Source organism: Gorilla gorilla, chromosome 6 (genome assembly GCF_029281585.2).
Source record: "Gorilla gorilla gorilla isolate KB3781 chromosome 6, NHGRI_mGorGor1-v2.1_pri, whole genome shotgun sequence".
Classification (NCBI taxonomy): Eukaryota; Metazoa; Chordata; class Mammalia; order Primates; family Hominidae; genus Gorilla; species Gorilla gorilla.
In genome coordinates this window covers 149,461,038-149,488,477 of record NC_073230.2, presented here as the reverse complement: position 1 = coordinate 149,488,477, position 27,440 = coordinate 149,461,038, and the positions used below count along the sequence as shown (strand labels likewise).

The following is a 27,440-nucleotide window of genomic DNA, read 5'->3' as shown; positions in this document are numbered from 1 at the left end:
CTCAGGCTGGAGTACAGTGGCATGATCATAGCTCACTGCAGCCTTGAAGTCCTGGGCTCAAACCATCTTCCCATCTCAGCCTCCTGTACTCAGACACTGTACTCTGGCACTACAGGTGTGCACCACCATGCCCAGCTAATTTATTTTTATTTTTGTAGAGATGGTGGGGGTCTCACCATGTTGCCTATGCTGGTCTCGAGCTCCTGGTCTCAAGGGATCCTCCTGCCCTCAAGGGATCCTCCTGCCTGGGCCTCCCAGAGTGTTGGATTATAAGCATGAGCTACCGCACCCGGCCTCTTTAATATTCTAAAATCTAAATTCTTTTTTTTTTTTTTTTTTTTTTTTGAGATTGAGTCTTGCTCTGTCGCCCAGGCTGGAGTACAGTGGCGCGATCTCAGCTTACTGCATCCTCTGCCTCCTGGGTTCAAGTGATTCTCCCGTCTCAGTCTCATGAGTAGTGGCACTACAGGCACATGCCACCACGCCCGGCTAGTTTTTGTATTTTTTGGTAGAGATGGGGTTTTGCCATGTTGGCCAGGCTGGTTTCAAATTCCTGACCTCAAGCGATCGACCTGTCTTGGCCTCCCAAAGTGCTTGGGATTGTAGGCGTGAGCCACCGTACCTGGCCTAAAATCAAAATTTCTTTCTGTAACAACCCATCTCAGAAATGCCAGGATATTATAATTAGTAAGTACCTCAGAAATGATTTAGTTCAAGGATTTTCTAGCTTTTTGGTCATAGGACCCCAAAATGTTTTTGGTTATATGGGTTTATATCTATAGATACTAGTTTAGAAATTAAAGCTGAGAATTTAAAAAATACATTGGAGTTTTTGGGATTGCTTTTTAATGAATTAAATAAGCCAATAAGTATTAACATAAATAACATCTTCTGAAAAACGACTTTTTCAAAACAAAATAATGAGTGGCATTGTTTTACATTTTTGCACATCACTTCGTGTCTGTTAATAGGAGATAGTGGGTTTTCATGTCTCCTTTGAATTCAGTGTGTTGCGGAGTTTATTCAGAGATCCTTTAGCTGGGCATGGTGGAGTGTGTCTGTAGTCCCAAATACTCAGGAAGCTAATGCTGGATCGCTTGAGCCCAGGAGTTCAAGAGCAGCCTGGGTGACATAATGTAATGAGACCCCATCTCAAAAAAAAAAAAGAAAAAAAAAGTTCTTTGAAATATAGGAAGAAAATTTGGCCTTTCACAGGTTTGAAGTTAGAAAAGAGAGAAGTGTTTTTGTAGCCTTTTCAGTTAATTGTGGATGTTCATTTGTCTTTGGTACTACAGTGAAATTTTGATAAGTGATAATTTCTTAAAAGTTAGTTCCAGTGATGGAATCTGAAACTGTATCAGTGCACTTTGGAATACTCTTGCATTAAGATCTATTTGTGTTGTTCTTTGGTTCTTTAAAGTGACAGGCTCCTTTCATTCATTTTTGAGGAAATAGATGCCAAATACCCAAATCTGAATAACTAGTTTCTCAGTCATTCTTTCAAGTTGAAATATGTTCCAGCTGCTTTGGTATCAGAAGTGATTCTTGCAGACTTTCTACTTACTCACACAGAATATGAAAAATTATTGGCCAGATGCAGTGGCTCACTACTGTAATCCCAGCACTTTGGGAGGCCGAGGGGCGGGTGGGGCAGATCACGAGGTCAGGAGTTCGAGACCAGCCTGACCAACATGGTGGAACCTGTGTCTACTAAAAATACAAAAATTAGCCGGGCATGGTGGCATGTGCCTGTAGTCCCAGCTACTCGGGAGGCTGAGGCAGGAGAATCACTTGAACCCGATAGGCGGAGGTCGCAGTGAGCCGAGATCGCGCCATTGCACTCCAGCCTGGGCAACAGGGTGAGGCTCTGTCTCAAAAGAAAAAGAAAAATTATTGTACTCAAGGCCTACAGTTTATAAAATTAAAATTTTTTACTGCTTCATGAAGGACAGTCTTACGTGACACTGGCTTTTTTTTTTTTGAGATAGAGTCTCACTCTGTCACCCAGGCTGGAGTGCAGTGGCACAATCTTGGTTCAGTGAAACCTCCTCCTCTCAAGTGCAAGCAATTCTACTGCCTCAGCTTCCCGAGTAGCTGGGATTACAGGCGCCCACCACCACACGTGGCTAATTTTTGTAATTTTAGCAGAGATGGGATTTCACCATGTTGGCCAGGCTGGTCTTGAACTTTTGACTTCAAGTGATCCGCCCTCCTTGGCCTCCCAAAGTGCTGGGATTACAGGTGTGAGCCACCCCTCCCAGCCGACTTTGGCTTTTTAAAATCCTGTTTTGGTTTTTTATTGTGAGCATGCTGCAGTGAGCAATATGGTGATCACTAGTGCTGTTTGGCATTACTACCTTGGTTTATGCTAAGGTGCAGCAGTTTCTCTCCACTGCTCTTGCACTGTCAGTGCAGAAGGGAACAAAGTTGAAAGGACATCACATTTTAATGTGGTGCAAAGAATTTTGACCTTGCAGACCCCCTTGGAGCAAGGCTCTGGAGGCCTCTCTGTCTCCCCTAGTTCTGTGGACCACAGCTGGAGGGCTATGATCTGGTCCATCTCCCATCCTATTGAAGAACCCCTTCTGTATCTTAGAGAAATTACCTTTCCATTTCCCTCAGGGATGTCTATTGCGGGGGAAATTCACTACACTGTGAAGCAGCCCATTACATTTTTGAAAGTTCTGTAAACTAGGCTGGGCGCAGTGGCTCACACCTGTAATCCCAGCACTTTGGGAGGCTGAGGCAGGTGGATCACGAGGTCAGGAGTTTGAGACCAGCCTGACCAACATGGTGAAACCCCGTCTCTACTAAAAATACAAAAATTAGCTGGGTGTCGTGGTGGGCGCCTGTAATCCCAGCTACTCAGGAGGTTGAGGGAGGAGAATCACTTGAACCCAGGAGGCGGAGGTTGCAGTGAGCCAAGATCGTGCCATTGCACTCCAGCCTGGGTAACAGAGCCAGACTCCGTCTCCAAAAAAAAAAAAAAGTTCTGTAAACTAACTCAGATCTCTTTTCCACTGCTGGCCCTTGATAAAGTTGAGGATAACTTTTCACAGATTCCGTGTCTCTTTTTTTCAGCATAAATTTGTATTTCCATTTCCTTCAGTGGTTCCTCTCATGGCCTGGTTTCATATATCCTGCTCATCTTTCTTTAAAATGAAAATGAATGGACATTATTTAATTCATTACAAAAGATATTGACAAAATAACCATGGGTTCTTTTCACTGTTAGACCCTGTATAAATATGTGTAAGACTTGGTTCTTATTCTAAAGGAATTTAAAAAACTGGATTTAAACACAGCTGAAGAATATAAACATCCTGCAGAATCATACATGGCATTTTGCAGTTAGAAAGAACGTAGCTCTCGGTCGGGCACGGTGGCTCACGCCTGTAATCCCAGCACTTTGGGAGGCAGAGGCAGGTGGATCACGAGGTCAGGAGATTGAGACCATCCTGGCCAACATGGCGAAACCCCGTCTCTACTAAAAATACAAAAATTATCTGGGCGTGGTGGCACTTGCCTGTAATCCCAGCTGAGGGAAGCTAAGGCAGGAGAATCACTTGCACCCAGGAGGTGGGGGTTGCAGTGAGCCAAGATCGTGCCACTGCCCTCTAGCCTGGGCAACAGAGTGAGACTCTGTCTCAAAAATAAATAAATAAATAAAAATAGAAAGAACTCGTTTTGTGGTTCCGCAGACTGGCCACTGAGGTGCTGTGAGAGCTGCTCAGCTGCTTTGTCGTGAATGGGTTGTAGGTGGGCTGCGATCTCCCTTCCCTAAGCTCCTGGGGTTGCTAGGTGGGGCTTGGGATGGCCTCCTCCTGATTTTAGACTGGTAGATATTCCCAGGCCAATCAACTCTGACCTTGAACAGCTTCTTCAGTTTACTCCAATGTGTTATACAAAGATCGTTCTCTATGTGTGCCTATGAAGAAGCTGAGAAGTATTAGGATGAGTGGCCTCTCTAGGGCAACAAATACTTAGGACTAGAGTTGGGATTATAAGTTTTCTGAGTACCAGACTAGAAGGATAATAAAGTTGGCAAGACATTGTGATTTAATTGAAGTAGGTTAATGAAGGACACTTTTTATCATTTTAAAAATTAAGATGTGAATTTTAATTACCTTTTTAGTATTCAGTTCTACAATTTTTGACAAACACATATAGTGTTGTAACTATTCCAAGATATAGAACATCATCCCCCAGATTCTCTTGTACCCCTTTTTAGTCAGCCCTAGGCAACCACTGACCTGGAGGAAATTATTTTTGAAGAGTATTGTAAAATGTTTCCTTAGATGGAGTTAGACATAATTTCTCCCATCCAGGCCTGACCCCACTTAACTTTCTACATCAGATGAGATCGCGTGCTTTCAGGGTGGTATGGCCCTAGATGGTAGGCATAATTTCGAATTAATTGGATATTGGATTCTGCCAAACAAAAAGATTATCATCAGAATTTATTTCTTCTAAATGTCTGCTTTTAAACTTACTGCCCCACTTTCTCACTTAAGACTTCGTCGCTAGCATTTGAGCATTCCAATGATACACATTTGAGGTGATATATTAATTGCCCTTATTTGATCATGACATGTTGAATATATGTTGAACTATCACACTGTACTCCCTCAATATGTACAATTACTATGTGTCAATTAAAAATAATAAAAGCAAAAAAAAAAAAAAAACTAGTTATTTCTTTCTTTTCTTTTCTTTTTTGTTTTTTTGAGACGGAGTTTCGCTCTTGTTGCCCAGGCTGGAGTGCAATGGTGCAATCTCTGCTCACCACAACCTCCGCCTCCTGGGTTCAAGCAATTCTTGTGCCTCAGCCTCCTGAGTAGCTGGGATTACAGGCATGTGCCACCATGCCTGGCTAATTTTGTATTTTTAGTAGAGACAGGGTTTCTCCATGTTGGTCAGGCTGGTCTCAAACTCCCGATATCAGGTGATCTGCCCTCCTTGCCCTCCCAAAGTGTTGGGATTACAGGCGTGAGCCACTGTGCCCGGCTATACTAGTTATTTCTAAATACATTTGAAGTAAAAGTTGTTCTTGAGCATTACTGGTGCTTTGGAAGTGTCTGTGAAGGGGCTTTGGGAAACAGAAAGCCCTGGCAGATTCTACAGGGACTGACCTGTTCCTGCTGTCTTACTGTAGATCTGGAGCAGCAACCATTTGTTCCCCAATGCAGAGAAAGCGACTCTTTTCCTCGGAACACTGGATACCATTTTCCTCTTCTCCTATGCTGTGGTAAGTTTTGGAACTCTAGGGCTTAAAGGTAAAGAAAAATGTAAATGTAAATGACCCTGAGCCTTACAAAATTTGTAAGGGATTTTGAATTTGCTGACTGAGGCAGAGTTCAATATTTCTGAAATTTATATTGTTTGTTCTTCCCATTCATTTATTCATTCATTTGACAGATATTTATTGCTCATCTAGCATATGTCAATGGGAATTTATCCCGAACAACACAAAATGCCCTGCCTTTATGGACCTGTATTCTTGGAGTTGGGGGAGACAGACAGTAACCAAATGCTATAAATAAATTATAGAGTATATTTGAAGGTGGTAAGTACAACGGAGGAAAATAAAGCAGAGAAGGGGGACTAAAGGGGCCTGGGTGAGGTGTAATTTTAAGTAGCACAGCCGGGAGACCTCAGGAGGCAGCGGGCATTTGAGTGAAGACTGGAGCAGGTGAGTGAGTCGGTGTGCTTGGATCAGAGCTGCAAGAAGAGAGGCCAGAGATGTGGTGGGGCTCAGATCTGTAGGGTTTTGGTACCTTTGGGGGGGCTTTGGCTTTAACCTTGAGTGAGATGGGAGCTGCTGGAAGGTTTTGTGCAGAGCAGCAGCAGGACCTGACTTAGGTTTGGACAGGGGCACTTGCTCTGGGAGCCGAGTTCTTTCGAGGTGAAGGATGATGGTGGCTTGGGTCCAGTGTAACAGTAACAGAGGTTGGGGGGAAGTAGATTTTAGCAGTGTTTTGGAGGTAAAGCCAATAATATTTTTTCCCTCTTCAATGTGGAATGTAAGAGAAATGTGTCAAGAACACCTCCAGGGTGGAAGTGTCATGGCAGAGGGGAGACTGGGGAGATAGAAAGCTTTGATGACTCGCTTTTGGATGCATTGCATTTGACCTCTGCTGCCCAGATGATGAAGAGCAGACGCTTGGTCATTGAGTGTGGAGTTCAAGGTGTAGGTTCAGTCTGAAGATACATGTTTTTGGAGTCCTTGGCCTTTATTATTATTATTATGTTTTTAATTTTTTATTTTTGAGACAGAGTTTTGCACTTGTCGCCCAGGCTGGAGTGCAATGGCACAATCTTGGCTCACCACAACCTCCACCTCTCAGGTTCAAGCAATTCTCCTGCCTCAGCCTCCTGAGTAGCTGGGATTGCAGGCATGCACCACCACGCGCGGCTAATTTTGTACTTTTTTAGTAGAGACCGAGTTTCTCCATGTTGGTCAGGCTAATCTCGAACACCCGACCTCAGATGATCCGCTTGCCTCGGCCTCCCAAAGTGCTGGGATTACAGGCGTGAGCCACCGCGCTTGGAGTCCTTGGCCTTTAGATGATTTATAGATCAAAACTGTGAGGCTGCGTGAATTGATCAAGAGAACAGGCGAGGGCGGGGAAGAGGTGTGAAACCTGAGCCCTAGGGCTTCCAGTCCTCAGAGGTGGGTGAGGAATGGGCCAGGTAGCGGGGGTGGAGTGGTAAGAAAGGTGGGGCTGGGCGCGGTGGCCCACTCCTGTAATCCTAGCACTTTGGGAGACCGAGGCAGGTGGATAACTTGGGGTCAGGAGTTTGAGACCATCCTGGCCAGCATGAAGAAACCCCATTTCCAATAAAAATACAAAAATTAGCCAGATGTGGGTGCCTGTAGTCCCAGCTACTTGGGAGGCTGAGGCAGAAGAATTGCTTGAACCCGGGAGGAGGAGGTTGCAGTGAGCCGAGATTGCGTCACTGCACTCCAGCCTGGATGACAAAATGAGACTCCATCTCAAAAAAAAAAAAAAAAGAAGAAGGTGGGATCCTGGAGAGGTAGCATCCTGGGAGACATTCCATGGTGGCGAGGAGTAATTCAGCGTCAGGATAGGCAGCTGGCGTCTCTGTCTGGCTATAGGAACAGCTGTGGTGGATGCCACATTAGAGTTCTGCAGCTGATGGTGGCAGCAGCTGGAACGTGGACTGTGAGAGGAGCCTTCCTTTTCTCCCCAGCATATAAGATGCTGTCTTTAAGTATGCCTTATTTCTGTCTTTAAGTGTGCCTTATTAAAAACGCCTTTTAATTCTCAATGTCCAGGCAATGTGAAATACTGGGTAAAAGCTCTGAAGTAGTTTCTAAATGTTTATTTGGTTAGTTATTTTTATTTATTTATTTATTTAATTTTATTTTATTATTATTTTTTGAGACCGAGTCTTGCTCTCTTGCCCAGGCTGGAGTGCAATGGTGCGATCCCAGCTCACTGCAACCTCCGCCTCCTAGTTCCAGCGATTCTCCTGCCTCAGCTTCCTGGGTAGCTGGGATTACAGGTGCACACTATCATGCCCAGCTAATGTTTGTATTTTTAGTAGAGACGGGGTTTCATCATGTTGGCCAGGCTGGTCTCAAACTCCTGTCCTCAGTTGATCCACTTACCCCTGCCTTCCAAAGTGCTGGGATTACAGGCGTTAGCTACCATGCCTGGCCTATTTTTTTTTTTTTTTTTTTTGAGATGGAGTCTTGCTGTGTTGCCCAGGCTGGAGTGCAGTGGCACAATCTTGGCTCACTGCAACCTCTGTCCCCTGGGTTCAAGCAATTCTGCTGCTTTAGCCTCCTGAGTAGCTGGGACTGCAGACATGTGCCACCATGCCCTGCTAATTTTTTTGGTATTTTTAGTAGAGATGGGGTTTCACCGTGTTGGTCAGACTGGTCTCGAACTCCTGACCTCAAATGATCCGCCTGCCTCGGCCTTCCAAAGTGCTGGGATTACAGGTGTGAGCCACTGCGCCCAGCCTATTTGGTTAATTATTAAGAGTATTTTTTCTTCAAAGAGGAAACAGAGAAACAGTTGGAACAGTTATTTGGTCATTCATTTAGTCTACCTCCTCACCTTGGGTATTTTCTGTATAAAATCCCCATGTAGAGGCACGGGGCTTTGGCTGGAGCTGGTGACAGGGTGCTCGCTTCTCTTCGAGCCACTCATTTCTTTCAGGGACCAGTTTAAGAGGCAGTGTAGTCTAACTAGCTGTGTTAAACTTGGTTGCGAAGTAGAATTTAACCTTTTTTTGGTGTTTAGTTTCCTCATCTATGGAGTCATCTATAGGACTAGATTTAGGACATAAAGGATCAATGCCATGAAAAATCAGTGGTCGTGGTTTTTTTTTTATCTTGAGCTGCACTTCCTTCTGTAACTTATGGGCATTTTGCTTTCTGCAGCAAAACAGAATGTATTGATTCTGGCGGGGCACGGTGGCTCACGCCTGTAATCCCAGTACTTTGGGAGGCCAAGGAGGGCAGATCACCTGAGGTCAGGAGTTTGAGACCAGCCTGGCCAACATGGCAGAACCCCATCTCTACTGAAAATACAAAAATTAGCCAGGCAAATTCAGTTAGGACCAGGTGTTTCTAATAAATTGACTTATCTCTAAAACTTGGCTGGGTGTGGTGTCTGATGCCTGTAATCCTAGCACTTTGGGAATGGGGAGAATTGCTTGAGGCCAATACTTCAAGACCAAACTGGCCAACATAGCAAGAACCCATCTCTAAAAAAACAAAAATTGGCAGGCCTGTAGTCCCAGCTACTCGGGAGGCTAAGGCAGGAGAATTGCTCGAACCTAGGAGGCAGAGGCTGCAGTGAGCCAAGATCACATCATTGCATTCCAGCCTGGATGACAGAGTGAGACTCTGTCTCAAAAAAAAAAAAAAAAAAAAAGCATGTATTGTTCTGTCATCTGAAGCAGAATTGAGATTTTCTTCGTCCCTTTTGTTCTGTGTAGCGTAAGTCCATGTGAGGGGCAGCTAGACAACACAGAATCTACTTTAAGGCTGACATGCTTCTCTTAGGATGAGGAAGCTTGATGATAATGAGGGAGAAACATTCATATTTAAATTTATCTTCTCATTTTTTTTTTGAGATGGAGTCCCACTCTATCGCCCAGGCTGGAGTACAGTGGTGCCATCTCGGCTGACTGCAAGCCCCGCCTCCTGGGTTCAAGTGATTCTCCTCCCTCAGCCTCCCGAGTTGCTGGGATTACCGGCGCAAGCCACCATGCCCGGCTAATTTTTCTATTTTTAGTAGAGACAGGGTTTCACCATGTTGGTCAGGCTGGTCTTGAACTCTTCACCTCAGGTGATCCACCCGCCTTGGCCTCCCAAAGTGCTGGGATTACAGGTGTGAGCTACTGCACTCGGCCAATTTTTTTTTTTTAGAGATGGGTTCTTGCTATGTTGGCCAGTTTGGTCTTGAACTATTGGCCTCAAGCAATTCTCCCCGCTCCCAAAGTGCTAGGATTACAGGCGTGAGACACCACGCCCAGCCAAGTTTTAGAGATAGTCAATTTATTAGAAACACCTGGTCCTAACTGAATTTAGGTTTTCAGTCAAGATATTTTATATATTTATGGAAGAAACCTAAAGTGTGCTGCACTTAAGGTCTTCAGTCTCACTTCCTGCCATGATCTCAGCATTTTAATTCCTGCCACTCAGTGGGAGGAGAGCAGAAGGCAGAACCTGTCTCCAGCTAATTATTGTCTCTGCCTTCCTACTCTCCCTGCCTTGGGATGTCATGAAACCCGAGGGTCAGATTCAACAGGCAGCTAGTGTGCCCTGGAACCTTCTATTCCACTTTTTACAAGGTTGGAACTGAAACTGCAGGGCGTGTGGTAACACGTTAACCCAGAGTGCAGATGGCTAAGAGGAATCCCTTTGGGATAGCTTATCACTGATGGGTAGGAGTTAATCTAGTCTAGAAAATGAAATATATTTGTGTGCTTGTTTTATTAGAGTCATTCTTATTTATTTATTTTTTTCCAGTTAGGGAATCAAGTAAAACCAAAGTTTGCCCTGAACTTTGGTGTGTTTGTGGTAGAGTGTGCAGAAGCCCGCTGCCATTTCTTTTTTTTTTTAATATTTTTTTCCTTCTATTTTCATAACTTTTTTGTTTTCACTGTATTACTGACCATGTTATCCAGCCCACTGCCATTTCATGAAACATTTGTGAAACTCCTGTAGACAGGTAGCCTAGGCATGTGAATAAGAGTTAATTTTAAATAATATCTGTGTTTGTCTCATTTGCTTTGCAGTGCATGTTACTTTTTCATACTGTGTTATTATTTAGAGCTGTAAAAGAAAATGCTTTATTTTTAGGGCCTATTCATCAGTGGCATCGTTGGGGATCGGTTGAATTTGCGATGGGTTCTGTCTTTTGGCATGTGCTCTTCTGCATTAGTGGTAAGTTGAAAGATCTTATTATTATTATTTTGGTCAGGTATTTTAGAGTCTAAGTAATCTCCCTACTTCTCTGTAGAATAGAATAGTAAGATTAATCCTCACTGTTCGAATCCCTCAATTTGCCTTTTCACTTAGATGAGTCTTTTTTTTTCCCCCTGAGACAGAATCTTGCTCTGTTACCCCAGGCTGGAGTGCAGTGGTGCGATCTCAGCTCACTGCAACCTCTGCCTCCCATGTTCAAGCGATTCTCCTGCCTCAGCCTCCTGAGTAGCTGGGACTATAGGTACAGGTCACCACGCCTGGGTGATTTTTGTATTTTTAGTAGAGACGGGGTTTCACCATGTTGGCCAGGCTTATCTCCTGGCCTCAGGTGATCCTCCTGCCTTGGCCTCCCAAAGTGCTGGGATTACAGGCATGAGCCACTGCGCCTGGCCAGATGAGTCTTTTTAAAGTAAGATTCTAATCAGGTCCCTTTGTTGTCCCTCAGGCACCAGCAGAGTTAATTAATAGTCTGAATAAATGGCCTGGCGTTCACTACACCCTGGCCCCAGCCTGCCTTCCCATCATATTTGTCACTCTGCTTCATCACTTTGCTCCAGCCAAGCTGGACTGCTTTCCAGGCCGCTAACATCCTGCTCCTTTCTTTTTTTTTTTTTTTTTTTTTTTTTTTGAGGTGGAGTTTTGCTCTTGTTGCCCAGGCTGGAGTGGAATGGCACAATCTTGGCTCACCACAACTTCCGCCTCCCAGGTTCAAGCGATTCTCATGCCTCAGCCTCCTGAGTAGCTGGGATTACAAGCATGCACCACCACACCTGACTAACTTTTTTATTTTTAGTAAAGACAGGGGTTTCTCCATGTTGGTCAGGCTGGTCTCGAACTCCCGACCTCAGGTGATCCGCCCACCTTGGCCTCCCAAAGTGCTGGGATTACAGGTGTGAGCCACCGCGCCTGGCCCTATCCTGCTCCTTTCTATCTCGGTGCTTTTGTTTCTCCTGTTCTGCCTGCCTTGGGTGGTCCCCTTTTCAGCTCTCCATAGTCTAACTCACAGTCTCCTTCAAGCATTGGCCAAATGACACCTCTTTGAGAATCTCAGTCCCTCTTCTGAGCTCCCGTGCCTGTTTCTTTGCAGGCACTTGAAACAGTCTGCTGCTTAGCTTGGTTATTTCTGTTTCAGTCTTGCTTTCCCTTAGGGTGGGCATGCAGTGGTTAAAATCACAGATTCCCTAGACGAGGACAGCCTGGGTTTCTGTCTGTCTTCTGTAGTTTCCTAGCTTATGATTTCTGTGAGCTTCAGAGGGAGATAGGCATATTAGCTCTCCCCGGGTGGCAGTGAGGACTGTGAGTTTCTGTATGTGAGGCATTTGAAACAAGTGCTGTGTAGGGGAGGATCCATATCTGATTAATCTTTTTTTTTTTTTTTGAAACGGAGTCTTGCTCTGTCACCCAAGCTGGAGTGCAGTGGCATGATCTTGGCTCACTGCAACCTCCACTTCCCAGATTCAAGCCATTCTCCTGCTTCAGCCTCCTGAGTAGCTGGGACTACAGGTGTGCACCACCATTCCCGGCTAATTTTTGTATTTTTAGTAGAGTCAGGGTTTCACCATGTTGGCCAGGCTAGTCTTGAACTCCTGACCTCAGGTGATCTGCCCACCCCAGCCTCCCAAAGTGCTGGGATTACAGGGGTGAGCCACCGTGCCCAGCCTCCATATCTGACTAATCGTCATTGCTTACTAGCTTCTAGTCAGGAATTTTTGTTGATTAAATGAAACCATGGAGTTTAGTTAGACCCTAATTTATTATGATTATTATTTTTTTAGAGATAAGGTCTCGATTTGCTGCCCAGGCTGGAGTGCAGCGGTGTGATCCTGCAGCCTTGAACTCCCAAGCTCGAGCAATCCTCCCATTTTAGCCTCCCGCGTAGCTGGGACTGTAGGTGTGTACCATCATGCTTAGCTAATTTTTAAATTTTTTAGTCATGGGGTCTCACTATATTGCCCAGGTTGTACCTTGAACTCCTGGCCTTAAGTGATCCTCCCTCCTTTGCCTCCGCAAACACTGGAATTACCGGCACAAGTCCCTGCGTTTGGCCTACTATTGTTTTTCAGTGTTTGTCATTTGAGTGTAAGTAAAACCTTTTTTTCCCCTTGACATTTTAGAGATGGAAGCGCTTTATTTATTTATGAGTTACTCACCCACACATAATAAACATATTATTTTAAAACCTGTGTACAGACTTTTTTGTGTTTTATATATTTTTTAAAAACTGCAGTTTGTATATAAACTTGCCCTTTTTAAGCATATTGTTCAGACTTTCAACAAATGAGTAGTTTTGTGATCGCCCCTTCTTTCTCCAGCCCCTGGCAACCCCTGATCATTTTTCTGTGTACAGTTTTGCTTATTCCAGAATGTCTTGTAACTGGAACTAGACAGTATTATACATACTATTTTTTAGTCATGCAGAGTATTCTCAAAATAGAGTTTGACTGTAGATAAAATGTCCACTTGAGCAAAATGCCTGGAAAAAAGCAGCCCCTTGATGAAAGCTGCTAAATGATTCAGCAGATCACAAGTTTGATAGGTTTCGCTTTCGTTGATTAACTCAGGAGCTGTAGCCATAACAGTGGCTGGCATGCGCCCCGTCCCTCTGCCCATAGCAGCGCCTGGCACTGCTCCAGGAAAGGTGGCCTCCCTGGGCTCGTTCTGTCCTCACAGCAGCCCTCTGGAGGTTGCTGTTCCCTCCACATGCACAGTCTGAGGGTGAGGAGATGGAAATACATGTAAAATGAGGAATTACTTTTTTTTTTTTTTTTTTTGAGACAGAGTCTCGCACTCTCGCGCGGGCTGGAGTGTAGTGGCGCGATCTTGGCTCACTGCAAGCTCCACCTCCCAGGTTCATGCCATTCTCCTGCTTCAGCCTCCCGAGTAGCTGGGACTACAGGTGCCTGCCACCACGCCTAGCTAATTTTTTGTATTTTCATTAGAGACGGGGTTTCACCGTGTTAGCCAGGATGGTCTCGATTTCCTGACCTTGTGATCTGCCCGCCTCGGCCTCCCAAAGTGTTGAGATTACAGGTGTGAGCCCGGCCTGGAATTCACTTTTTAGCCTTGAAGATGTCAGTTGGAGGGCTGATAGCTTAATGACTTTATGTCTTTGGCATCTCCTCCTCTCTGGTGGGCAGTGATTGGGTGGCTGCCTCCTCACTGTGGCTCTGAGCAGGACCTTTGTGATGCTGGCCACGTGACTTACAGGCACTGGCTGTGTGAGTGTATCCTTCACGTGGTCTCTACTCTGAAGCAAGTGGGTAGAGTGGCGTCCACTGAAAGTGTCAGTGTGGCTGTTACATATTCCTTTTGTTTCCTCCTCTTCAAGGTGTTTGTCTTTGGTGCGCTCACAGAATGGCTGCGTTTCTACAACAAATGGCTGTACTGCTGCCTGTGGATTGTGAACGGCCTGCTGCAGTCCACTGGTTGGCCCTGTGTGGTTGCTGTTATGGGCAACTGGTTTGGGAAAGCCGGGTATGCCACTTCCTTCCTCTCTGATTTCTCTGTTTAAGTGGTTTCCATGGTGGATTTTTCAGACTTGTCAAAGTCAGTTACTTTGATGCCTTAGATACCACCCACATCTTTCATTAGCAAGTCAGAGTTGTTCAGGGAGAGAGGGTTTCACGTCAGTGTGCGTTGGAAATGGTGTGGACCTTTGAAGTGATCCGGCCTAGGAGACACACTCCTACCACTCTTTGGGCTGTGGGCAGATTCTGAGTGTGGGCCAAGGCAGGAGGTCTCAATTTTTTATTTTACTCATCGTTTCTTTATAGAACATAAAAATCTCATTTACTATCCATCCTGTATCTTCCTTTGGGTTTTGCCTTCCCTGCCCTTTTTTGAGAGTGATCTTATTTAACCTTTTTACATTAAAGATAAGGAAATTAAGGTCAAAGGTTATTCATGTTGACCTGCCCAAGGTCATGTAACAAGGGCTCTAATTAGATTCAGATGAAGAACGCCAGACTTTGGGGCTTGATCAAATGGGGTATTTTTTCCCCCTAAACCTTCAAGGAGCTTTTTTTTCTTTTTTGTTTTTGAGACAGAGTCTTGCTGTGTCACCAGGCTGGAGTGCAGTGGGGTGATCTCGGCTCACTGCAACCTTCGCCTCCGGGGTTCAAGTGATTCTTCTGCCTCAGCCTCCCGAGTAGCTGGGACTACAGGTGTGTACCACCATGTCCAGCTAATTTTTTTTTTTTTTGAGATGGAGTTTTGCTCTTGTTGCCCATTGCAATGGCGCGATCTCGGCTCACTGCAACCTCCGCCTCCCAGGTTCAAGCGATTCTCCTGCTGTAGCCTCCTGAGTAGCTGGGATTACAGGCATGTGCCCCTACACCTGGCTAGTTTTGCATTTTTAGTACGGATGGGGTTTCTCCATGTTGGTCAGGCTGGTCTCGATCTCCTGACCTCAGGTGATTTCGCCCGCCTCAGCCTTCCAAAGTGCTGGGATTACAGGCATGAGCCACCGCGCCCAGCCATAATTTTATATATAAATGGAATCATACAGTAGGTACTCTTTTTTTGAGTCATCTTTTTTTTTTTCCCCCTCTGTAAAGAAAGGGTCTGTGTTGCCCAGGCTGGTCTCAAGTTCATGGCCTCAAGCTATTCTGCCTCGGCCTCCCGAAGTGCTGGGAATATAGGCATGAGCCACCACGCCCAGCCTTTGTGTCTTCTTTCATTCAGCATAATTATAAATTTATTCACGTTTATTCATTCACCTGTGGATGAGCATTTGGGTTGTTTTCAGTTTTGGGCTGTTACAAGTAAAGCTCCTGGGAACATTTGTGTACAAATCCTTGTGTGGACATATGCTTTCATTTCTCTTGGGTAAATATCTAGGGGTAGAATGGCTGGATCATATGCTAGGTTTGTATTTCCCTTTTTTTTGGTTTTCCCCAGGACAGAGTTTCGCTCTTTACTGCCCAGGCTGGAGTGCAATGGTGTGATCTCGGCTCACCTCAACCTCCACCTCCTGGGTTCAAGCAATTCTCCTTCCTCAGCCTCCCGAGTAGCTGGGATTACAGGGGCCCGCCACCATGCCCAGCTAATTTTTTGTATTTTTAGTAGAGATGGGGTTTCTCCATGTTGGCCAGGCTGGTCTTGAACTCCTGACCTCAGGTGATCCACCCGCCTCGGCCTCCCAAAGTGCTGGACCTATAGGCGTAGCTACTGCGCCTGGCTGCGTTTACCATTTTAAGACACTGGCAGTCTCTTCCAAAGCGGTCGTACCATTTTACATTCCCATCAGCAGAGCATGAGGGTTCTTATTGCTCTGTGCCCTTCCCAACACTTGGCGTGCTTGGTGTTTTTTGATTTTAGCCATTCAAATAGGTGTGTAATGATATCGCATTGTGACTTTAATTTCCATTTTTCTAATGTCTAATGACGTTGAGCATCTTTTTAAAAACATTTTTGCTTTGTTTTGCTTTTGAAACAGGGTCTCGCCCTGTCACCCAGGCTGGAGTATAGTGGTGCGATCTCGGCTCACTGCAACCTCCGCCTCCTGGTTTCAAGTGATTCTCTTGCCTCAGCCTCCCAAGTAGCTGGGATTATAGGCGTGCAGCCACCACGTGCAGCTAATTTTTGTATTTTTAGTAGAGACGGGGTTTCGCCGTGTTGGTCAGGCTAGTCTCAAACTCCTGACCTCAAGTGACCTGCCCACCTCAGGCCTCCCAAAGGCTGGGATTACAGGCGTGAGCCACCTCGCCTGGCCACTTGAGTGTTTTTTCATGTGCTTCTTTGTATATTTTTTTGTGTGAAGTATCTATTAAAATCTTTTGCCCACTTTTCAAAGACTTTGTATTTTGAGATGATTGTAGATTCATGCTTTTTAACATACTATTGCATTGTCTGTTGTCATATTTTACCGAGTTTTGAGGGCCTTATATTCTGGATTTTTTTTTTTTTTTTGGGAGGTGGAGTCTCGCTCTGTTGCCAAGGCTGGAGTGCAGTGGCATGATCTCGGCTTACTGCAACCTCTGCCTCATGGGTTCAAGCTATTCTCTTGCCTCAGTCTTCCGAGTAGCTGGGATTACAGGCGCATGCCACCACGCCCAACTGATTTTGTATTTTTAGTAGAGATGGGGTTTCTCCATGTTGGTCAGGCTGGTCTCGAACTCCTGACCTCAGGTGATCTGTCCGCCTTGGCCTCCCAAAGTACTGGGATTACAGGTGTGAGCCACTGCGCCCAGCCCATTTTAGTGTATTTTTAAAAACTTTTTAAATAGCATGTTTAGTCTTGGTAGTATGCACCTTGGTTGTTTTGGCTGTTTTGTATTTTGAACTGCCCAGAGTATCTCTTCTGACCATGGCCCTTTGTCTCCCACTGTTTTCCATCTTAGACGAGGAGTTGTTTTTGGTCTCTGGAGTGCCTGTGCTTCGGTGGGCAACATTTTGGGAGCGTGCCTAGCTTCTTCTGTTCTTCAGTATGGTTATGAGGTAGGTATTGTTTTCTAGCTCTGATGCTCTCTCTCTCTCTCTGTGTGTGCACATGTGTATTGCTTTTTATGTATTAAATAATACTGTGGCCATTTAAAACTATGTAGAACTGTGTCTGGATAGGGCAAGGCTTGTATTAAAAATAGATAAACTTCTGGCCGGGTGTGGTGGCTCACGCCTGTAACCCCAGCACTTTGGGAGGCCAAGGCAGGCGGATCACCCGAGGTCGGGAGTTTGAGACCAGTTTGGCCAACATGGTGAAACCTCGTCTCTACTCAAAAAATACAAAAATTAGCTGGGTGTGGTGGCGCATGCCTATAATCCCAGCTACTCTGGAGGCTGAGGCAGGAGAATCGTTTGAACCCACGAGGCGGAGGTTGCAGTGAGCCAAGGTCGCACCGCTTCACTCCAGCCTGGGTGACAGAGTGAGACTCCGTTCAGAAATACATTAATTAAAAAAAAAAAAAGTAGACAAACTTCTGATATATTCGTTAAAAGTAGATAAACTTCTGATATATTCAAACACATAAAAAATTATTCATAACAAAAACACTATGGAGAGTCTAAAGACATATAACCAGTTGAGAAGTATTTGCAACTCATGTTACAGATAAAGGACTAATCTGGGTCAGGCATGGTGGCTCACGCCTGTAATCCCAGCACTTTGGGAGGCTGAAGTAGAAGGATCACTTGAGCCCAGGAGTTCAAGATCAGCCTGGGCAATATAATGAGACCTTGTACCTACAAAAAAACTAAAAATTAGCTGAGTGTGGGGGTGTATGCCTGTAGTCTCTGCTATTCAGAAGGCTGAGGTGGGAGGATTGATTGCTTGAGCCTGGCAGCTGGAGGGTACAGTGAGCCAAGATACACCACTGCACTCCAATCTTGGTGATGGAGCAAGACCCTGTCTCAAAAAAAAAAAAAAAAACACCAAAAAGCAAAGACTAATCCCCCCTAATATGTAAAGAGCATCCATGAATTGATAAGAAAAAGACCAACAACAGAAAGATACAGAATTTGAATGTATAGCTCATGTAAAGCATGTAGGAATGGCTTGTAAACATATGTAAAATATTCTACTCACTGCTTATTCATTTAATAAATATTTAACTCCCTGTATGTGCTCTTGGAACTATAGAATATAGAACTGACCAACAGGGACAAAAATCTCTGTTCTTATGGAACTTAGTCAGCAGGGAAATGCAAATTAAAGCTATGTTGTTTAAAAAAAAAAAAGGAAGAAAAACTATACAGTATACTTATTAGACTTGTAAAAATCCAAAAGTTTGAAAACATGTTGTACTTGTAAGAACCCGAAGAGACAGGCATTGCAGTTGAAAGACTAACAGAGTCACTAACTCATGGAGGGGTCAATATGGAAGTGTCTGTCAAAATTACAACTACGCACACTGAGTAATTCCACCTCCAGGAATTATTCACACAGATGAATAGACTAAAACACATGCAAATGATGCATCTACAAGATTCTTTATTTTGGCATTGTTTATAATAGCCAAAGAGTGAACACAACTGTCAGTGAACAGGGACATAGTTCAACCATGATAAACCTGTTGAAAGCAATGCTGTGCACCTGTGAAGTCGAATGAGGAAGCTCTGTGTGAACTGATAGAGAGCAGTGCACTGCAACAATCTCAAAAGTGTGCTAAGTGGGCCGGGTGTGGTGGCTCACGCCTGTAATCCCAGCACTTTGGGAGGCTGAGGCAGGTGGATCACGAGGTCAGGAGTTCAAGACCAGCCTGGCCAACATGATGAAACCCTGTCTCTACTAAAAATACTAAAATTAGCCGGGCGTGGTCACGGGCACCTGTAATCCCAGCTACTCCAGAGGCTGAGGCAGAGAATTGCTTGAATCCAAGAGGCGGAGGTTGCAGTGAGCCAAGATCATGCCACTGCACTCCAGCCTGAGTGACAAAGCGAGACTCCGTCTCAAAAAAAAAAACAAAACAGTGTGCTAAGTGAAGACAGCAAGGGTGCAAAACTGTGTATTGAATGCCATTTATGTAAGAAGGAAGAATGAAAGAGAATATGCTTGTATTAGCTTGTATGTTTCCAAAACAATTTCTGGGCAGTAAAAATGAACAACAATGGTTATATGTTGGGAAAATCGGGAGAATTGAGCAGATGGGGAAGGTGGGGTAGGAAGGAGAGTTTTTACTGTACTTTCTTTTTTTTTTTTCCAAGACAGAGTCTCACTCTGTCACCCAGGCTGGAGTGCAATGGCGTGATCTCAGCTCACCGCAACCTCCTGGGTTCAGGGGATTCTCCTGCCTCAGCCTCCCGAGTAGCTGGGATTACAGGTGTACGCCACCACGCCTGGGTAATTTTTGTATTTTTAGTAGAGATGGGGTTTCACCATGTTGGCCAGGCTAGTCTTGAACTCCTGACCTCAGGTGATCCGCCCACCTCGGCCTCCCAAAGTGCTGGGATTATAGGTATGAGCCACCGTGCCCAGCTTTACTGTACTTCTTATTCCTCTATTGCTTGAATCATGTGAATTTATTACCTACTCAAAAACCTAAATTATTAAAGGTAAGTTCGCTCTTTTAAAAGGTAGATACATTTTTAAACAGCTCACCCAGAATTTTGGTGTAGTTAGGGTCAGTGAGAAGTCCTTCATTCCCTTCATTCATGGCCACCTTTATTCTAGGCTTCTTAGCCTCACACCTGGATTGTATAGTTGGTTCAGATGAAAATTTCAGTTCACCTTCTGTGCTGCTCTCAGATTTGACTTCTGGAAACACTAATTTTGTCACTCATCGGTTTAAAAATTCAGAGTGTCCACATCAGGTTCCATTCTCTGTTAAATAAAAATTCAGCTGTGCAGCCTGGGGGTTGAGAGTCTTTAATCTAGCTGTCACCTTTCCAAATCAGTTTTCTTCCCGATTATTCCCTAGCAGAAGCCCTCTCCTTGAGTCGTGCAGTAAGCTTTCTATCTCCTTCCACCCTGTGTCTTTGCTTACCGTGTGCCTGGAAAGATGGGCAATTGACTTTGATTTTCCATTCTTCCCTAAGACATTGTCTTACTGCTTCAACCTCTTCAGCTCTTTCCTTCATCTGGATTCCCGTATATGTTTCTCAGTAGGATTGGGCCTTCTCGTCTATTCAGCTTCATGGTGCTTTATAATATTGTTTCATGTATTTAATCCCCTCAACTGTATGTAATATCTTCGAGGGCAGATACTGTCTTTTATGAGAGGCTATGTGATACAAAGACCTAGATTTTTGGAGCTAGTCTAATTTCACAATCATAACAGTACCACTTAGTATCCAGGGGAGCTTCATTCTCCTCTCTGAGCCTCGTACAATCACCAGGAAGAATTAAATGAGAAAACACGAGTAGAACACTTTGCACAGCGCCCGGCCCAGTAGAAGCTCTGGGTGCTCCCTTGCTTCCCGGTCTCCCTTCCCACCTCTCCCCCACCCCCACCTTCCCCCACACACCTTTAATGAATGTGCTTGTGATGACTGTCCCCAGATATGTAAGGACCACCTTTCCCCCCTCTCCTCCAGTATGCCTTTCTGGTGACGGCGTCTGTGCAGTTTGCTGGTGGGATCGTTATCTTCTTTGGACTCCTGGTGTCACCAGAAGAAATTGGTGAGGAGAAGCCGCCCCTTCTATTCCGAATGTCTTACTATTATGGCCAAAAGGAAATCTGAGGCCAAGAAATCGAATCTCTTTTTTCCTAGGAAAACTCTGAGCTCCTTTTAGTGAGTGAAAGGAGAACAGTACTGCCGTTTGAGTCCTGTCGACATTGTAGCCAGCCCCTGGCACAGCTGGACGTGTTTGAGGGGAGTGATGCACGTCTTTTATAGATACAGGAAAATCTTCGCATTTGCAAATTATTTTTATAATTGAGACACTGGCAAGGAATGAACATAGATGTATTTCTCATTTCACTTCTTGAAACATTTCTTTTCATCCATAAAAATGATGCACAAAAATGATACTTAACCTGTAGTTAAATACAGATTACATACAAATGAAACCACAGAAGCAAACAGATGTACAGTTCTTCTATCTTTTGAGTATTTTTAGATAGACTGTGTGACTTTAATTGACCTTAGTTGACCTCGGTCTCTGGACCTTCGTTGTTGCTTCTGTAAAATGGAAATAAAAATAACATCACCTCATAAGTAGGGATGTATGCAGAGCCCTTCACACGTGGTAGGCACTCCATAAACAGTGGCTGTCGCTGTTATTTTAGGTCTCTCGGGTATTGAGGCAGAAGAAAACTTTGAAGAAGACTCACACAGGCCATTAATTAATGGTGGTGAAAATGAAGACGAATATGAGCCGAATTATTCAATCCAAGATGATAGTTCTGTTGCCCAAGTCAAGGCAATAAGCTTCTACCAGGCGTGTTGCCTTCCTGGAGTCATACCGGTAAGGACTGCTTACATCTCACCACAGCCAGGGAGGTATGAGAGCCCGTGACATCTCCTCTGCCTGAGATAAAGCTTCCTTAAGTATTGAGCCTCTGTTGGATACTTTATTTTAGGAATATACGTGCTGAGGAATGTTGTCTAGTGCCCCTCAGCTTATCTGATCTCTGATGCAGGGGTTGACAAACCTTTTCCATGAAGAGGCAGAGAATAAATATTTTTGACTTCGGGGAACCATCCAGTCTCTCCCCCAACTACTCAGCTCTGTAGAGCAAAATAAGCCACAGAAAACATGGGACAGTTAGACGTGCCCAGACTTGGCCAAAGAGCCCTGCTTTCCTGACCCTGATCTGGTATGTGATTAAAAAGGCAAAATTGATATTTTTTAATGTGTGCTTTTGGGCCTTTCGAAGTATTATAGAATTATATGTGGACCAAGAAGAAGGGTTGTGAATGGTTCCTAAGTCTGCCTTGCCCCCTTTTATTTTTTATTTATTTATTTATGATTTTGGGATGGAGTCTCGCTCTGTCACCCAGGCTGGAGTGCAGTGGCGCAGTCTCGGCTCACTGCAACCTCTGCCTCCTGGGTTCAAGCGATTCTCCTGCCTCAGCCTCCCGAGTAGCTGGGATTACAGGTGCATGCCACCGTGCTTGGCTAATTTTTTGTATTTTTAGTAGAGACAGGGTTTCACTGTGTTAGCCGGGATGGTCTCCATCTCTTGATCTCATGATCTGCCCACTTTGGCCTCCCAGAATGCTGGGATTACAGGCGTGAGCCACCGCGCCCGGCTTGCCCCCTTTTAAAGGGTCCAGAAGAGAGCACTCTACAGTCTTTCTTGGTAACGCATTCCAGTGTTTTCCACAGCCTGTGCAGTCAGGAAAGCCTTCTAACGTCTACACTAAATCCCTTCTGCTGCAGTTTTTCTGTCTTGATGTTTCGGGCGCTCTAGCACTGGAGTGGAAGTTAAGAGGCCTAGGTTATGTTTCCAGCTTACCCACTAACTTTCTGTGACACCTGGGGTAAGTCACGCAACCCGTCCGTGTGTCTCAGTTCCCCTTCCCATGGAATAGAAATTATACCACTCTTCCCTGGGGCCTGTAACATTGGGCTGTTGTGTTTTGAACAAGCACCTGTTGTTATTTCATTTGTCAATGGTGCTTTATGAATGTGATCCCTCAGGTAGAGTGATCTGTAGGCCATCTTAATACATGCCTGTCAATCCCCTTCTGTCAGTGCCTCCAAGCTGAGAGAACTAACATTTCCAACAAAGTTAAGTATGAGTTAAATGTAATTTTCCACAATTCTTTAACCCAGTGATGATATATGATATAAGAGAAATGCAGGTTGCTTTATACCTGTTCTTATGCTATTGATTATTATCTTTTAACTGGTTTTTAAAGTACTCTGCTGGTAATAGTTTAATTTTTGAGAAAGAACTTTGTCGTGACTAAATATGGACCTCTTTTGCTGTTCCTTTGTTCTTCACAAGCTATTGTTCTCTGACATGGGCAGGGATGTAAAGGAAATCTAGTTAACTTAATTCCTTTGTCTTTGTAGCAGGCTGTCTGGTCAGAATGCACTCGTGATTGGGATTTGGCTCTCTAGGGGGTGGCTGTTGCCTGCCAGGGAAGCTGTTTTAAAACAAGTGATACCTAGGGAATAACTGGCAGCTCCAGGGAAAAGAATATACTAGCCAGACACCCTTTGAAGTCAGCCCCTCTGTTCCTCCCCCCCCCCCCCCAACTTTTCCTTTGATGCTAAATGTCAGGATTTCCTGGTAGTAATGTGTTGAATATAGGAGTCTCAGCCCCACCACCATCTTCATGCAGCTGCAGCATTTTTCTCCCCTCAAGGGAGAGCCACAAGGCCGATGATGACATGTTCTTTCATTTTTGACTCGCCAGAGAGACTCTCTTCTTTGCCACCAGACCAGGGAATGTGGAGCTTTTGAAAACTAGTGTGAAAGGAATTATCATGCTGCTGCTTTTCTTAGACCGTGGAACTGTAGTGTAGTCCCTTTGCTGTCCATTGTTCACAGTGTTGCCTTGGCAAGGAGTAGAATAACCAGCCCCGTTTGGCTGCTCCCAGTAAAGGCCGTGATGCTTCCTGGACTTCTTTGCCTATGGTTAATGCTGGTTAGTGGCATGAATACCATTCCTCTTTGTGTGAATAAAGAAATATGGGTATGTGCCCTGCCTTATAGGTTCAAAACACTGGCTTGCTTCTACCAGAGAACTGATAGGAGGAGAAACTGGAGACAGCTAAGAAGTAGCCATAGGTGTTTTTTATTCCAAAGGCCTGCTGTACATGCCTGTCTAGAAGTTAACAGGGATGAAGAGCAGAGGGAGACTAGCTGAAGTCAGGCATGTGGGAGTTTGTAGAGATGTTTAATTGTAAAATCAGGTTCTGTTCATCCTAACTTCCTTTATTTTGTTTTGCTTTTAAATGACATTAAAAATGGTGGTCATGCTGTGCTATTTGTCCCTCGCTGATAGTTGAATGCTTTTCTTGTAGTACTCACTGGCCTACGCCTGCTTGAAGTTAGTGAATTACTCCTTCTTCTTCTGGCTCCCCTTTTATCTGAGTAACAACTTCGGCTGGAAGGAGGCGGAAGCCGACAAGCTGTCCATTTGGTACGACGTTGGAGGGATCATAGGTATGCCAGTGATGCATCTTTTCCATAATAAAGAGTTAGTCACTAGTGATCTTTTACTGGGTTGTGAAATCTGGCCTCATTTAAAGTTTTATTACTTATTCTACAGCCATTTTCCCTAAACTGTCCTACTAGTAAATAGCCAAACTCAAAAAAAAAAAAAAAAAAGAAAAGAAAAGAAAAGAAAAAACACGAGGTCCATAGAAAGGAAGACCTAGCCTAAGGCAGCGCTGTGATTTATTGGACTCTTTTTTCTTACTCCTTTGTTGATGGATCAGTTCTTTTGTCTTGGGAAGCACATGGGAATCTCTTTAAATGCAATCCTTTCATACGGCTTTCTCAGTGATATCTTAGCTCTAAAGCTAATTGTGTGTCAGAGATCCAAGTTAGAATGTGAACGTGTTCATTGTATCTACCTCCCACCTTCCCCACCTTCCCCAGCCTAATAAGGAAGAATACACCAGTCCCCCACTTATCTGTGGTTTCACTTTTCGAAGTTTCAGTTACTCTTAATACCGTACAATAAGATATTTTCAGAGAGACCATTCACATAACTTATGTTACAGTATATTGTTATTATTTTCTATTTTGTCATTAGTTATTGTTAATTTCTGTGCCCAACTTATAAATTAAACTTGATCGTGGGTATGTATGTATAGAAAAAAACATAGTATATATAGAGTTTGGTACTGTCTGTGGTTTCAGGTATCCACGGGGGTCATGGAACGTATCTGCTGAGGATAAAGGGGAAATACACCTTAGTGTGTAGGTCGTCAGATCATAGAGGTAGACGTAACAGCAGGGATTAATTTTTGTGAATGTTTTACAGTTGTTTCATTATAAACGAAGATTTTAATAGTGGTTTTTTTTTTTTGCTGTAGCTAGAAGTATCAACAAGGAGGTAATAAGTATGAACAAGGAAGTAAGGCAGAGGAGCAGAATGTATTTTAGTGGGTATTACCTACATGGCTGTGCCAGATCTTAATAACCTCCAATAATGTTAACATTTAGAATTGTGGTGAGACTCAACTGCCGTGAGCTTGTGAAAGCACACAGTCTATGCTAGGCAATCTACTATTACTGTATTTGAACTTGGCAGCCCGTATTCTTAAATCCAGAGCCAAAGGTGAGGTTGCCACCTTTAGACCTCACCATATTCTGTATCCTCTGAAGTTGAAATTGTCCAGCTGCCTGCTATCTGATAAGGACACACCAGATGTCCCATAGCTCCTACAACTCAGAATGGTGCTGTATGTGACATTGTTGCTTGAAAGATTCATATCCCTGCTTTTTAAAGATTGTGTCCTATTAGCAAACCATAACTGCTAAATTTTATTTTAGTGAATATTTACTAGCCACTTTTTTTTTTTTTTTTTTTTTTTGGAGATGGGGGTACTGCTCTGTCGCCCACGCTGGAGTGGCACGATCTTGGCTCACTGGAGCCACAACCTCCTGGGCTCAAGCGATCCTCCCTAAGTACCTGGGGCTACAGTCATGCACCACCACACCCAGCTAATTTTTTTGTATTTTTTGTAGAGATGGCATTTCACTGTATTGCCCAGGCTGGTCTCAAACTCCTGAGCTCAGGCAGTTTGCCCACCTCGGCCTCCCAGAGTGCTGGGATTACAGGCGTGAGCCACTGTGCCCACCTACTGGCCTCAATATACTGTAAGGCACAGTTTTTTTGGTTTTTGAGACACGGTCTTGCTCTGTTGCCCAGGCTAGAGTGCAGTGGCACAATACAGCTCACTGTAGCCTCAGCCTCCTGGGTTCAAGCAGCACGATACGGTTCACCACAGCCTCAACCTCCTGGGCTCAAGCCATCCTCCTACCTCAGCCTCCCAAGTAGCTGGGAATATAGGCACGTGCTACCATGCCCGGCTAATTTATCTTTTATAGAGATAAGGGCACTGTGTTGCCCAGGCTGGTTTTGAACCCCTGGCCTCAAGCAGTCCCCCAGCCTTGGTCTCCCAAAGTGCTGGGATTATAGGCATGAGCCACCATGCCCAGCGAGGCATAGTTCTTAATTCATTATCTTTCAAATTAAAAAGAAAAATCAAAAATAGCATTCACAACTTGTTTTTGTAAGGGATAGCCGATGGCTTTGACAGTTTTTCCTTTTTTCATGTTTTGCTGTCTGATTTGTGGTCTCCTGTCCCCATTGGTCATCATGGTGATTTAACAGACAGTTTATTCCTAAAAGGAAGTTATGGAGGACCCCTTTTCAGGGAGTCAGACCAATTTTTTTTTTTTTTTTTGAGACGGAGTCTCGCTCTGTCACCCAGGCTGGAGTGCAGTGGCGCAATCTCGGCTCACTGCAAGCTCCGCCTCCCAGGTTCACACCATTCTCCTGCCTCAGCCTCCCGAGTAGCTGGAACTACAGGCGCCCGCCACCACGCCCGGCTAATTTTTTTGTATTTTTAGTAGAGACAGGGTTTCACTGTGTTAGCCAGGATGGTCTCCATCTCCTGACCTTGTGATCCACCTGCCTCAGCCTCCCAAAGAGCTGGGATTACAGGTGTGAGCCACCGAGCCCGGCCCAGCCATATTTTTTGATAGACTAGTGTCAGGCTGCTGCTAGTGAGACTAGAGGGCAAATGGGGAGCACGCCTCAGGTGAGCGAGCTAAATTAGAAGTGATTTTGATTGCTCCACACTCTGCTTGAAGGTGGAACTTTGCAAGGCTTCATCTCTGATGTACTACAGAAGAGAGCGCCGGTTCTTGCCCTGAGTCTGCTTCTGGCAGTTGGGTCCCTCATCGGGTATAGTCGTGAGTATTTTTTTGCAATTACTAATTCCTTTGCTCCCCTAATCTGGTTGGAATAAGGCATTTGTTTGGAGTCAGTGACCAGTGCTGGGGAGAGCCTGGAGACCAGCTTCAAGGCCCGATATGCCACCTTTGCATTGTCCTGTGAATGCCTGGGAAACCTGTCATCACATAGTTTTATTTGTCTTGGGAGGAAACTGGCATCTCTTTTGCTTTGTTAATTTGCTTAAAAGCTTGCTTGGGAGTGTATATGCTTTGTTTGGGGGAGGCTCCAGAGGCACAGCATTATAGCCAATAAAACAATAAAAAGGGAACAGGTTTCAAAAGCGGAAAGATGGTAATTAGTAGGTTTGGTATATGTCCCTTAAGATGCTGCTGAGACAGGAGTAGAGCTTTTCTTTAGCTTTTAGAAGTCTCGTTAGCTTGAGCATTAGCAAGAGGCAGACGTTACAAATCAGAGTTGAAAGAGGCAGAGAGAGTCGTGTCTCTTTGTTGTCTCTGGGAGTGATTTGTGAGGTCACGGAGATTCAGATCTTTGCGTACTGTTGGCAGAGGCACGTGGAGTCTGCTTTTCAAGTCACCATGGTTTGTCTGTGTCTTCCCTCACAGGTTCTCCAAATGATAAGTCCATCAATGCCCTTCTGATGACTGTTACAGGTACGGCACATGGCTCTGCTCCACCGTGCTTCTGTTACTCTGTAAATTCA

The 27,440-nt window shown here is 44.6% G+C and overlaps 1 protein-coding gene across 5 annotated transcripts in view; it reads left to right on the top strand.

Annotated features, from left to right (window-relative positions):
- The window catches only part of SLC37A3 (solute carrier family 37 member 3), a 122,312-nt gene that overhangs the window by 23,557 nt on the left and 71,315 nt on the right, over positions 1-27,440 (top strand). For 4 of the 5 annotated variants that reach the window (XM_055346413.2, XM_019031690.4, XM_055346414.2 and 1 more), the window contains 9 exons: positions 5,156-5,248; positions 10,346-10,429; positions 13,800-13,945; positions 16,813-16,909; positions 20,441-20,525; positions 21,136-21,314; positions 23,829-23,970; positions 26,635-26,736; positions 27,343-27,390. In XM_055346413.2, coding sequence (XP_055202388.1) covers positions 5,156-5,248; positions 10,346-10,429; positions 13,800-13,945; positions 16,813-16,909; positions 20,441-20,525; positions 21,136-21,314; positions 23,829-23,970; positions 26,635-26,736; positions 27,343-27,390 — 976 coding nt within the window. Of the gene's footprint in view, positions 1-5,155; positions 5,249-10,345; positions 10,430-13,799; positions 13,946-16,812; positions 16,910-20,440; positions 20,526-21,135; positions 21,315-22,232; positions 22,334-23,828; positions 23,971-26,634; positions 26,737-27,342; positions 27,391-27,440 lie in introns of those variants that run through there. The other variant, XM_031013209.3, reaches the window with a different exon arrangement.